The 13,927-nt window shown below is 30.5% G+C and overlaps 4 protein-coding genes across 4 annotated transcripts in view; 1 reads left to right on the forward strand and 3 right to left on the reverse strand.

The window, feature by feature from the left end:
- Positions 1-731: 731 nt before the first annotated feature.
- Positions 732-1,072, reverse strand: Phum_PHUM311470 (uncharacterized protein; the record flags this gene model as incomplete). Its single annotated transcript, XM_002427305.1, has 2 exons — positions 732-939; positions 984-1,072. 2 exons carry the CDS (start codon positions 1,070-1,072, stop codon positions 732-734), a joined length of 297 nt encoding a protein of 98 aa, XP_002427350.1.
- A 1,283-nt stretch (positions 1,073-2,355) lies between these two features.
- On the reverse strand, positions 2,356-6,568 carry Phum_PHUM311480 (organic cation transporter, putative; the record flags this gene model as incomplete). Its single annotated transcript, XM_002427307.1, has 10 exons — positions 2,356-2,517; positions 2,599-2,777; positions 2,850-3,067; positions 3,152-3,279; positions 3,414-3,540; positions 3,610-3,778; positions 3,845-3,999; positions 4,077-4,180; positions 6,174-6,315; positions 6,396-6,568. The coding sequence occupies 10 exons, from the start codon at positions 6,566-6,568 to the stop codon at positions 2,356-2,358; spliced, it is 1,557 nt and encodes a 518-aa protein (XP_002427352.1).
- On the forward strand, positions 4,474-6,009 carry Phum_PHUM311490 (proton-coupled amino acid transporter, putative; the record flags this gene model as incomplete). Its single annotated transcript, XM_002427306.1, has 2 exons — positions 4,474-4,654; positions 4,694-6,009. The coding sequence occupies 2 exons, from the start codon at positions 4,474-4,476 to the stop codon at positions 6,007-6,009; spliced, it is 1,497 nt and encodes a 498-aa protein (XP_002427351.1).
- A 2,260-nt stretch (positions 6,569-8,828) lies between the features above and the next one.
- Positions 8,829-13,927, reverse strand: part of Phum_PHUM311500 (sidestep protein, putative) — a gene marked incomplete at both ends in the record, with an annotated part of 40,093 nt that continues 34,994 nt past the window's right edge. The window contains 5 exons of the mRNA XM_002427308.1: positions 8,829-9,185; positions 9,262-9,440; positions 9,530-9,766; positions 9,849-10,145; positions 10,217-10,513. Of these exons, the coding sequence (XP_002427353.1) occupies positions 8,829-9,185; positions 9,262-9,440; positions 9,530-9,766; positions 9,849-10,145; positions 10,217-10,513 (1,367 nt within the window). The remainder of the gene's footprint in view (positions 9,186-9,261; positions 9,441-9,529; positions 9,767-9,848; positions 10,146-10,216; positions 10,514-13,927) is intronic.

Below are 13,927 nucleotides of genomic sequence, written 5' to 3' on the forward strand. Positions count from 1 at the left end.
TCTCTCTCTCTCTCTCTCTCTCTCTCTCTTTCTTACGGCGGTAAAAAGACAAAAAATTAATAGAATTCCATAACGCGGGGTAAGTTTTTAAAAACCTAATCAGTCATCATTATTATTAGTATTTGCGAAACTTGTAGGATTGGAATCCTTGCGGAAATGAATGAAAAATGAATGAATGATTTTTTATATGAAAAACCTTTCGTACCAAATATCACATGCGTGACGACATCTTCTTCTTAAGATCCGAAAAAAGAAAAATTTGTTAATCTCATTTGCGTATTATTGTCACCGCAAAATTTTGTTTTTTCTTTCTTTCTTTGTTCTCTGCCTCTCCTTTATCGATGATGACGTCATCATATTCAGTATCTTCTTTTGGTTTGGAAGTGATAAGAGTTTACATTCGACAATCATTTAATATATTTTTTCCACGTATAAAATTAACCTGAAACAATGAGAATTTTTTTTTTTAATGGTTGTAGTGAAATTTTTTCATATTGTTAGGTAAAATTTGTAATTTTAAAAAAACAAACACTGTTGGTAACATTGGTAATATGGGTAGTATGGAGAAAAAAAGTAAAGACATTGGCTGTCGATGAGAGGATGCCAAATTTCTTAAGATCCGGCTGTAGTTTGAATCTTCTTCATTCTTCCGGTGCAGCTAGCATCTCTGTTGTATTCCCGTGAGAATCACGTGATTTATTTTCGCATAGGTATTCCAAATGAGGTGTCGGTCAACATAAACCTGAAAATCGTCCAAGTATTAAAACTTTTCTTTCTTCCTCCTCCTCAGGAAATAAGAATTTGTAAGGGTTATCGGATAAAAGAATGATTTTTCCCGATGAAAGTGCGGAGTTCCCCGTGTCCGAGGAATATACAACCTTCCCTTTTCGATAGACACTCGCAGTCTGATGCTTCGGAGTGGTTCCACCACCTATCGCTCTAATCTTCAAATTTGAAGGTGTCTTGAAGAGTTTAAGGTGTACTTTGCACTTCCTGGCAAGATTCTTTCTATCCCTAATAAATGTCCATTACAATATCTGCAAAATTTGTTTTGATTAATAAGGGATACCATATTTTTTTAAAAAATCAATTTTAGGTACGCTAGTACTTGACTACTTAATTTTTTTAATCTGCGGAAGAAGTCATAAACTGATTCGTCTTCGTCTGGAAACGTTAAGGTCTTGAATTATCTGAGAGGAATTTATTCTAATGGTTCCTTGGTTCCCTCCAGAAGAGAATCCTACCGACTGCGCCAATTTTATGATTCTTGACACGAGGAAATGATCTTGACGTATCTTGATGATGGCACCAAAATCTTCTTTGTGCTTCTTCTCATGATGTACCCAGTTCCTGTCGTTATTGTTTAGGACTTGCCATGCAATAAACTAAACTATTCAACTAGAAGTAGAAATCAGTAGTATTAGCTGGTCTGGCTATAGATGTATTTGATGATGGCTCCGAAACCTTTCTGCAATTTCAAAACCCCTGTCTTTCTCATCATTCGTAGAAGAAAATCTGGCGCTTCTCTGAATTAGGTTTCACTTGAATAACTCGCGACATATTTATCTAGTCCTCGGCTCGGGCGTGATGACCTTCTTGTACTATCCCGAAAGATAGTAAGAATTTCATCGCCAACTCGAGTCCTTTTTTTTTTCCAGGCGAGACACGTCCACCAACCCGAAATTCTGAGGGAGTCGAAAACCCGCCTCCAAATATGCCTACTCCTTCTTTTGCCCGCCCCTCTGCAAAAGAGGTGGATCCTCCTCTTCTCTTTCCTCCCTAGCCTATCTATTCCCCGGTCTTTTTTAGGAGTGCGTGGAAGACACTAAAATTTTCCTTCAAGTCCTCTCCCAATCGTCCCATGGGGGGCGATCTTCCGACCCTTCCTATTCCTCCCTCCCTTCCTTTTTTTTGAAAATTTCCTGGAAATTTAATTTTTATTTTTAAAACGATACTCGTCGCGTTATTGGTTTTCTATTAAATTTTAAATTGAATACGTAAAACGTGAACCCGGATACCGGAAGTAGTCGTTAAAACATCGACAGAAATCACGTTTTACTTAAAAAATAATTTTTTTTTTTTAATAAATTATGTACATAAAAAATATATTTTTGCTAAAATAAATACGATAAAATAAAATAAAAAAATTTTTTTTTAATTTCCTTTCGTCACAAAAAATTTTCCGTTCATTATCTTTTGTCTTTTTTTCTTCTGCTGTAAAACTCTCTAAACCGGAAGTTTGATTTCCTTTTTTGGTTTTTCATTAAAAATTAAATTCCTAAAAAAAAAAGCAAAAAAAATAAAAAACAGAAAAAAATAATTTTTTTTTTTTATTTTTGCAACAAAAAAGAAAAATTATACTCGCCATAAATAAGAATGATTTTCAACGGATTCGGATTCTTCAAACGTATCCGGTAAATTTTGATTTAACGTTTCCGGTAAAATCATACTCGCAATGCTACCCAATAAAAGTAAAGTTCCCATAACGAGTAAAGGAAATACAAGATATTCTTTTCCCTGATAATTTACATCAATATTTAATCGATTTCCGGTTATGTAAAACAAAACATTTTTAAATGACGTGATGTATATACGAACCAAATAATTAATCAATGGTATAATTATAGGTCCGATTTGTCCGACGACGGAACTAAAACTTATACCGATTCCTCTAACTACTGTCGGATATATTTCTGACGCCATTAACGGAAGTACTACAAAACTAGACGAAATTCCAATTTTTCCCAAACAGTATAAAACGAGTGTGGGTATTTTATCTGAAAAGTGAAAATCATCATCATCATCGTCTAAGGAAGTCCCCTCCACATCTCCTCCCAGAGGATATTTACTATTTTGCGTGAAAAAAGTTGCAGAACATGCGAATCCACCCAAAGCCATGCTAAAACTCAATATCCACCGCCTTCCAATTTTTTCCATTGCCGGCCATAAAATGACGTACGTGGGTAATTCAACGGCACCGGCTAAGAAAAAATTAAAAAATTCATCGTCGTTACCGATGGCAGGAGCGTAATAAGACAAACCGACGTAAACGGCCGTGATGCTGAACCTGAAAAAACAAAAAAAAAAAAAATTTTTTCCGGAAAAATCAGAAAAAAATCAAAAGAAAAAAGAAAAATCGGGAAAAACTCACCAAATAAAAGTTATCAAAATAGTTTTCCTTTTTAAATTTCTATACCTGAACAAATAACTCACACCGAAATTTTCTGAACATTTTTTATCATTATCAATATTATTATCATTAACTTTTAAAAAATTTTCCTGTAAAGTTTAAAAAAAAAAATTTAAATTTAAATTTAAATATAAAAAACTGACGTAACGTGTAAATTTTCTTTCTCTTTTTTCACTCTCTTTTCTCGTCGTGAACGTGGAAGAAGACAAAATGTATACAATACCTTTAAATGAATCACGTGATCGGATTCAAATTGTATATTATTAACTCTTTCAATTTTATTTAATATTTTTAAACATTCGTCGTATTTTCCTCTGGCGAAAAGCCATCTCGGTGATTCCGGCATGATCCTATTTAATAATAATAATAATTTTTTAATAATTTCAAAGGAAAAAAGGAAATAAAAATCTCGCACTTACCACCAATAAAAAAATAATGATAAAAAAGGTAACGTCGTAGCCAATGTTAAATTTCTCCAATCTCTTATCATGTAAAAAATTCCTGATAACAAAACCAAACCGATCGAATATGCGATGTTAATTAATATCGTGCAATAAGTTCGATCTTTCGGTCCGACTAATTCCACGGCTAAAAATTTCATTTCATCATTACTTTCGTGGCATTAAAATGTTAACGAAAACGTTTTCATCTCACCTAAAACGAAGGGAGATTCCAATATGGCGGGTACAGTAAATCCAACGCAAAATCTCAACAACATCCAAATCCAAAATGACGTGGCAAAAGCGGATGCCGTACTAAAAATTATTTGTACGACTAAACAAATGTAAAAACTAATTTTACGACCGTACCTAAAACGACAAACACAAAATAATTACCCGATAATAATAATAATAATAATAATAATAATAATTTTTTATATACGTACAAATCTTGTATGTTTCCTATGACGTAATTTCCGATAAATCCACCGATTCCGAAAGTGATCAAAGCTAAAGTTGGTAAAAAATCATTTTTACATATCAAATCCCACTGTAAAAAAAAACACAAAAAATTACCATCATTATTCTTTCCGTTCCATTTGACGACGACGCCATTTTTTTTTTTTTTAAATTTTTTGGGTGTCTATTTATTCTATGGGAAAATTTTTTTTTATAAACACACACGGACGCACACAGAATAAATAAACGTTGTTTACATATACTCATCTCGTGTATGTACGGATGGACGTATGGATAAAGATGATTGATTAATAATAATAATTATAATAATTTTCGTTAAGAAGGAAGGAAGGAAAGGAAATGGAAAAAGAAGGAGAAAATAGAATGCTTAGAAGAACAAGTGGAAGAGGAAGAGGAGGAGGATCAGCAGGAGAAGCAGGAGGAGGAGGTGGTGGTCCTGGAATATCAGCACCGAGTCGAGAATCGAACGCTTTATCAAATCAAGTCGAAATATATCCGGAACCATCACCGGTAATAGCAGGAAATTATAAGAAAAGTTTTCAAAGTAACTCGACGTTCGTCGTAATGACACATTTTTTAAAAGCTCTCTTATCACCCGCACTCTTATCAATGCCCTACGGTTTTTCAAACGGCGGTTTGATGTTTTCATTTTTCGGATACCTGATAATGATATCAATAGTTAGCATGAACATGAAAAAATTATGCGAAAGTGCGACGTACCTATCGGAAAGGGAAGATGTTAAAATACGTACGTACGATCAAGTTGCATACGTGTCACTAAGGAGTTGTTCTGATAGGATGAAACCTTTCGCGCCATTTTTTCAATTTTTCGTAAATTTTTTATTTATCGTCACTTATTTAGACTCGTGTTCGATATTTATGATATTTGTCGCGCGTAACATGGAAGCTCTCGTCACGTTTTATTTTCCTCATACTTTTTTAAACGTTTATCATTTTCTTTTTTTACAAGTTGTCTGGTTGATGGCCATGAGCAGCGTGAGAGATTTAAAATATTTAACGCCATTTTCATTCATATCCTGTTTATTGATATTGGTAATGACTATTTTCGTAATTATATTTTACGTATCGAAAGATTTACCGGAAATAAGTACGAGAATGTACGTCGGTACTTACGTGTCAATACACAGATTCATATCGATCGTATCATTTTCATTATCTGGTCTTTCGGTGTCGTTGACCCTTAAAAGCAGCATGATACATCAGAAGAAATTTTTTTCTTGTCCCGGAATCTACTGCGTGAGCGTCATTATAAAATGTTTAATTTTTCTTCCCTTTGGTTTTTTGGGATATTTGAAATATGGCGACGATACTTATCCTAGCATAATGTTAAATTTACCACTCGACGAAGTCATTGCCGTTTGCATCAAAATCACAGCAATATTATCGATATTTTTAACGTCGCCCATAGTTTTTTACGTTGCTTTCAACGTTTTATGGACAAATTATTTAAAAAGTTACATTGATGTAAATAGCGTTTTCTACGCCGAGTATTGCGGCAGGTATTTTTGCATAATAATATCGTATATTGTTGCGAGCATAGTACCCGATTTGGGTACCATGATAGTACTCAAGGGTGCTTTCTTACACAGTCATTTGGAAATTACATTACCCGCTATATTACATTACGTGACGTATTATCCGTCTAAAGGACACGGGAAATGTTATTGGCGTCTTTTGTGGACTATATTGTGCATATTATTCGGTTTGTATTTGTGCGTGGTCGGTGTCACGGTTGGCATAATCGATTTTATACTTTTCTTAGAAGAATCGAAAAATTCCACATTCGAATATGAATCCGCTGTCGGTGATAATATTTTTATCAAGTTAAGAAGTGATATTAATGGAGTTTACACAAACGAAACTGTTTTCCCGCATTGACGTCACTTCCCTTACCCCCCAACCCCCGTCAGAAGAAAAAATTTTTTATTCTCTCTCTCACTCTCTCAACTCTAATTGTAATTTTTTATTAAATATATTAATAATATATAAAATAAATGGTTTTTTATTATTTTATAATGATAATGCTATCGGTTAAAACTTACCTCGGTGACGACAGTTGAAGAATATTTCGATAAATCGTAAATAAAACTTCCGGTATCGCATAAATTATCCATTTTTCCTGTTGTTGTATTCGTACGACATTCGTTTAAATGGATACTCGAATTTTCTTGATACTCGTTAAAACTTAAAAAAAAAAAATGGCGGTGATTAGAAAATTAAAAAGCGGCGTTTTATATAGTTAAAAATGAAAATTTTTATCTCACCTTAAATTTCTGTCGAAATTAATGCAAAAAAAATTTGGTTTTCCCGATATGAATATTTGATTGTAAGCGTGAAAACCGCAAGGTACGACAGCGGGTAATAATATTAAATAAATTATCATTTTTTGATATGTATCGAATTTTTCGTAATTTTTATATATTTCATCGAAATCCATAATAGCGCGGCTCTTTATACACGTCACCAACAGACGGGGAACAGACGGCGAACAGACGAACAGACAAACAAACAAACAAAAAAAATTTTTTTTTCCTTTTTTTAATTCTTTCAATCATTCAATTACGTTTCGCAATTGTAAAATTTAATTCGTTTCATCCTCTTTTTTCAAAATTAAATTTTAATTATTTAATTTTTTTTCGAGAGGGGTAGGGTTCGGGAGAGGGGGAGGGACGGAGTGAAAGGAAAGGTGGGAAGACCGACAGCGAAAAAAAAATCCTTTTGTAAACAAAAAATCGCTGTAGTTTTTTTTTGCCTTATTAGAACAACAACGAAAAAAAATGATAAAAACATTCGTAATGTTTTTTTTTCTATTTATAATAAAACATATAATAATAATAATAATAATAATAATAATAATAATAATAATAATAATAATAATAATAATGATAATAATAATAATTGTTAAATAATAATAAACAAGTAAAATATTTTCTTAAATCTAAATAGTTATTATGGCACTTAAAAAATTTTTTTACTTATATTAATTAATGAGTACAAACGCGCGCGTTTTTTTTTTTTTTTAAATAATGTTTGTTTTAATGTTCGTTTTAATGTTTGTTTTGTTTGTTTGTTGTATTTTAAAAAATTACGCATGCGTAGGAATTTTTTTTTTACGACGACGCGTATGAAATTGATATGCGTTTCGTTTTTTTTCCCCCGATGATAATAATAATAATAATTATTTAAGTGTATGCAATTTTCCAATGAAATTATTTTTCCTGTTTGTTCCTGTTGTTGTTATCGTCGTTTTCGATAAAAAAAAAAATTATCGTGTTTGTCGTTTGTTCATACGATCGAAGGGAACAAACTGCGATTTTTTTTTTTAACGAAATAAGTTCACAGAATTTGATTTTTTTAAATTTTGGCGCCAAATTTTTTTTAAATTTAAATTCTCAAAAATCGATTTTAATATAAATAATAATAATAATAATTAGAATAATAAATAAATAATTCGAACATGAAAAAGATGGTAAAAGTGAAATAAAAATTAAAAATAGAAAATTAATTAAACGGAAATAAAAAAAATTTGGCGCCATTATTAAAACTTCCGGTTTTTTAAAATTTTCAAATAAATTCGTGTAAATATTTATATAAATAATTTCAGTCTTTGGAAAAACTCACTGTTACATCATTTTATTATTTTCCTTTTCTTCTTCCTTTTTTTTTATTTACAACTATTATTATTATTATTATTATTATTATTATTATTATTATTATTATTATTATCATTATTATCATTATTATCATTATCATTAATGATCGAGAAGAAAAACTATCAACGGCGAGTAATATTAAAAAAATTTTTTTTATTGTTGGCATCACTGTTTTTTTTCCTCGCGATAAAAATTTTCTTTTACCTGTGATGAAGAGATACATTAACAAATATAAAAAAAATTAATAATAATAATAATAATAATATAACAATTAATAAAATGGCGTCCGTTCTTCCGTCACACGGAACATCCGGTTCACTTAAAATTTAAAAATCCCGAATATTTTATTTTATTTTATTTGTTTTTTACTAACCGGAAATTGTTCGAATTATTACCGTCACTTAAACTTCCAGAAATTTCGCCGGAAAAAAAAAATAATGATAATAATAATAATAATAATAATTTTGAACGCGATTCATACATATATTGGACGAAAAGTAAGAAAGAAAAGTAAGAAAATCCAAAAATGACAATTAAATATTTCGCGATTTGATTATCAATCAATCGTCTTCTCATTTTTAATTTACAATAAACAATTACCTATTATTATTATTATTATTATTATTATTATTATTATTATTATTATTATAAATGAAATTTCTAAATACAATTTTTTCCGTTTATATATAAACTTTTTATTATTATTATAATTATTAAAAAATAAATTTCACAGTATGTAATTTATATATATATGTACAGTGAGTATTTTAATATAGTGGGGGGGGGCAAAAAAATTATCATTATTATCATCATCATCATTATTATTATTATTATTATTATTATTATTATTAATTAAGTTGTTGACACATTTTCGAGTTTTTTTTTTTTTATACATATGGCGAAATAATTTTTTATATACAAGATATAGATAGATAAAAAAAAATTATTTATTATTATTATTATTATTATCTACACGAGGTACACTTTGGATGTGAGGTAATAATCATTATCATCATCATCATCATCATTATTATAACGTTCCAGCTATACGCAACTTTCCTGTTGGTGACCCATGAGTGGCGTTCTCACCGTCACGATTTCTTTAGTACTACCGGGGGTTAAAGACGTTGTAGGGGTGAGAGGGGATTTAATAGTATTACTATCGTTACACGCCGCCGCCGCCGCCACCGACCCCGATCCGGATGATGGTAGTGGCGGCCTTCGATTGTGATCTATGACGGCATAAATTGTTTGATCCTGTCTCGTATTATCTCGTCTTAGCGGAAGTTGGTGTTGTTGGTGCTGAGACGAACACGAGACGATTGATGATTTTGTTTTGACGTCACCAATCGTACCAGGACGTGATATGCATAATTCTGCATACGTCACTTCGCTCGGTGACTGGAATATATATAGGAAAAACATTTTAGCATTGTTTTTCCAGGATTCCTGGAAATTTTATTAATGTTTCACTTACGTTAATACTGTTACTATTAGGCAATTTTGGAATTCCATTTTTATAATTATCATGGATTCCTCCATTTCTTGTAATTGTACTTTTTTGAAATATTTCACCGTCGGAATTATCACGATTTTTATTATTTAATAAACCGGAAGTTGGTGTATCCGATGATAATATCAATTGATAATTTGAATCTGTCGTTGAAAAATATTATTATTATAATAACGAGGACGTAGGGGAAGAAGAAACACGGTAGAAGAATAAAAAATAAAATGTATTTTACCTTTATTGCACGGGACGACATCTGGATTTTTATCTTCCATTTCGCAAAAATCATCAACGTCTGATCTCAATGGCAGAACAACTTTTTCTTTTAATTGTCGCACATCGGATCTGTTTGTTGATTTCGTTTGTGATTTTCTCCAGGCGATACCAGCAACCAAAGCCATGAGTAAAACGATTAAACATCCTCCGACCAAATAACCCAAAACGGGTGTCATGCTGAGCGTTGCTGGAGTTCCTGCGTATAAATTATAAATATCACGTGATTTAATTAATGTTTTTTGTTGTTGTTCCTGTCGTCGTCGCCATCATCATCTCACCTGTTTGTTTTTCGGCAACTTTCAATGTGAATCCTTCTAAAAATACGGAATCGCTTTTTCCTTTATTATTAACGGCCGTGACTAAAAGTTTGAGAATTTGTCCTGGAGATAAATGACTTATGCTAAAAACTGGAAATTTGTTTGAAATATTCGCTTTCAATTCTCCGCTTTGACTATCACGAACTTCAACGAAAAACCATTGAGGTTGACCACCGTCGAAACCTTCGACGCATTCGACTTCAAGGGATTCCGTCGTTTGATTAAGAACCGAACAATTAAAAGGCGGGTCTGGATGACCTGGAAACAGACAAAATTATTTTATCGAATGGAAAAATAAGGAAATAATAATAATAATAGTAATTTCGTACCGGCTGCTATCACATGGAAGACACATGGTTCGATCTGCTCTCCGGCAGAATTTGTTGCCCAGCACATGACGGTACCGTAATCCATATCGGATATCGGTTTATACATGAGCGTGCTGAGAAATCTGGTACCCGTTCGGTACTTTTCCTGGGGTACTTCGAACGTTTCTGCCGTGTTATTGAAAGACCATCGAAATGTTAGAGGAGCCGGAAACGAATCGACTTCGCATAAAATTTTTGCTTCTTCGTTTCGAGCGATTCCATAAATCCTCTTTTGATCGTTCCTGCAGAGAGGTTTATCTGGAGAAAAAAACAAAAAAAAAACGTTATTTTAACCGATATCGTATATATCGATTTTATAATTTATAAAAAAATTCTACGTTTTATTTACTACTGCCACGTTTTTTACTCTCTCTCTATCTCTCAATCGTAAAACTTTAATACAAACATGGCGAATATTTCTTTTTTTTTTTCTTCTCAAATTATATAATTTTAAATTTTAATATAGAAAATAATTAATTAGAAAAGTCGAAGAGAGTGGAACCTGCTGGAGAAAGCTTCTGGAGAAAGAAAGTGAAAGTTTGTGAAATTAGTTTCTGTAAAGCCGAATAAACTTTTTGGAGGCTCAAACATCTCAAAAAAAAATTTTTTTTTATTAATTCGCCTGGAAAAACAAAACTGGAAAATTTACGTCAAGGTCATTACTTAACCACCCCATCCCTATTCCCAAGAGTATTTTTTTTTTTTAATTAAAATTCGAACGAAGATTTAAAAATCACCATAAGAAAATTGACACGCAGTCGAATTAGAAAACAAATAAAAAAAAATTAATTTTTATTTTTTGTTTGTTGTTTGTTTATTAAAAACAAGAAAAAATAGGCAAGAGTACATTACTACAACAGAATTCTCACGATAAACGCTAAAAAAAAAATTATCTCGATTATAAAACTTGCTGATGAACGGCGTACAAACAAACAAACAAGCAAAACGTGAAAAAAATAAACCAAAGTAACAACAAACAAATAAAAAAAAAAAACGAAATAGAATTTAAAAAAGTGACAAAATTTTTTCTTTTTCGACGATCGTGAAAAGTCTAGAAGGGAGAAGAGGAGGAACGTCACGGGGTAAAAGAAAAAAGGGGGGAGGAGTAAAGAAAGAAATAGAGAGAGAGGAGTAATAGAAAAATTTGCGGGGTAAAAAAAAAGGAGAAAGCGATAGAGTATAGAAAAAGTGGGGAGGAGTTATGAAAACGTAGGGAAGAGAAAGAGTATGGAAAAAATCAAAAAAAAGAAAGAAAAGGGGAAAAAAGGGAAATATGATACGAGTAAAAAAAAAGGTAGGGGTAAAAGAAAAGTTGAGGAAAAAGGGAAAGAACTTGATGTGAGGAAAAATAAACGTAAGGAAGGGAAAAATAGTAAAAAAGAGTGCGAGTAGAAAACTAAAAAAATGAGCAAATAAAAATTTAAAGGGGAAAAAAAGAAACAACGTGATTGGCTGAAAAAAAAGTGGGCCTGTAGGAGAAAAAAAGTGAAAAAGAGAGGGGTAAAGAAAAAGAGGGGAAAAAACACGTAAAAAGAATTTGTTTTATTTTATTCCCATTGAGAAATTTTTTTTTTTTCTTTTTTAAATTTATTTCGCATTAATAATAATAATCATTATAATAATTATAAATTCTCACGTAATTAAAAGAGGAGGGGAAAGAGAATGTAGGGGGAAGATGGTGGGCGGGACGAAATAGGAGAAGTAAAAAAAAAAATTTTTTTTATTTTTTTATTTTTCTACGAGTTTGAAAAAAGTTTTTTTTTTTTTAAACAACTTTTACGACTTGTTTTACACTCCTCGACGGATCCCAGGTATTTCATTATTATTATCATTAATATTATTTTTCTATCCTTTTTTTTATACAGGTTCACGTTTAGAGTGTAAATCAAAAAAGTTTTTGTAATTTTTATGCAATATTAATGTAATAGAAGACAGGGATAGGTAGGGATGGGAAAGTAAAAAAAAAAAAAAAAAGTAGCCGAAGGTGTCTAGAATGTTCTAAATGTTTATCAAATGACGACAAATAATTTTTTTTTTATCCTTTTATTACTTTTTCCATTAAAAAAAAAAAAAAAACAAGATGGTGGTTTTTAATAAAAACTAAAAACTATAAAAAAAATCTCAAAATTTTTTTTAAAGAAAACTTTTTTTTCTCTCTCACATTTTTCTCGTTGTAAATAATTCGATCATCATTATTATCATTATCATCGTAGAATACTTTAGAAAGGAAGGAAAGAAGGAAGGAAGGAAAGAAGGAAGGAAGGAAAAAACCGCATTAAAATAAAAAATAAAATAAAAATAAAAAAATTAAATAAACTGTTAAGCATTTCCTTTTTTTTTTTTCTAAAGAATTTGTAATTTTGTATTTTCCTCCTCTTCATTTTAAGTTTTTTTTTTTTTTTTTTTTTTTTTAACTACAACGTACAAAATAAAAAAAAAAAAATTTCATTATCTTCTGCTTTAGATAAGATAAAAAAAGAAGAAAAAAAAAGAAAATCATTAATTTAAACCAAAAAAAGCTTTTCATGAGTCGTGTAATTTTCTTTTTTTTATATAAAAATCCATCTTAAACTTAATTTGAAATAAAAAATAAATAAATTGAAATGAAAACAGTAGCAGAAGAAATATAATACGATGCTGTTATCATCATCATTATCATCGACGGTGGTGGTGGTGGTGGTGGTATTAATAATAAGTAACCTCCCCACCCCCCCGATAAAATTCAAAGGAAAAAGTAAAAAAAAAAAAAAATAAAATAATTTATTTGGTCGTGAATTCATAAATTTGTTTTTAATGAGATTTTTTCTTTTTTTTTTCTGTTAAGTTGGTATACGTATAAAAAAAAATTAATAATAATAATAATTTTATTCGTGTAACAACAAAACTTTTTCCTTCCTTCCTTCCTTCTTCCTTTGTTTGTTCGTTTATCATTAAAAAAAAATAATGATAATAATAATAATGAAATAACGATGTGAAAACGAGAAAAAAAAATTTTTTTAAATATTTCTTTCTTTCCCCCTCTCTTACCCTCACCTCCCCTACCCCCTTTCCTTCCAAACATAACAATAATTATTTTTTTTCTTTTGTTTCACGACGATGTGACGACGACAGCGTTTGTTGCACTCGGTCAATTATTATTATTATTATTTAAAGTAAATATTTATTTTTCCGTTGCGATTATATCAATTCCTTTTTTATTTTCCTTTGTGTTTCCTTTTTTTAAATCGTGTCACCGGAAACTTTTTGTAGTTTCCATTGAAAATTTACACACACACGACGTCAACAACAATTTCTTTTGAAATACGATTTGTTTTTTTGTAAAATCCGTTAGAAAAAAAAAAAAAACGGTTTTTTGTATAAAAATATCAAATTTAATACTTTTTAACTCGATTCTAAAGATATCATTTGAATTCTTTTTATAAAAAAAAAATTCCAGTTTTCCAGTCGATTTTTTTCCAGAAAAAAAAAATTCTTTTAAGTTTCATCTCTTTCTCTCTCGACGTCGTTAAACAAATGCGTTAAAAAAAAGAAGAAAATCCCACGTGACGACAATAACACGTGACATTGTTAAAAAAGAAATTCAACGTGAGATTCATTATAAAATTATTATTATTATTATTATTATTATTATTACGATCGCGATGATCTTTAAATTATGATTTGGTCATTGTT

Source organism: Pediculus humanus, genomic scaffold, assembly GCF_000006295.1.
Source record: "Pediculus humanus corporis 1103172107716 genomic scaffold, whole genome shotgun sequence".
NCBI lineage: Eukaryota > Metazoa > Arthropoda > Insecta > Psocodea > Pediculidae > Pediculus > Pediculus humanus.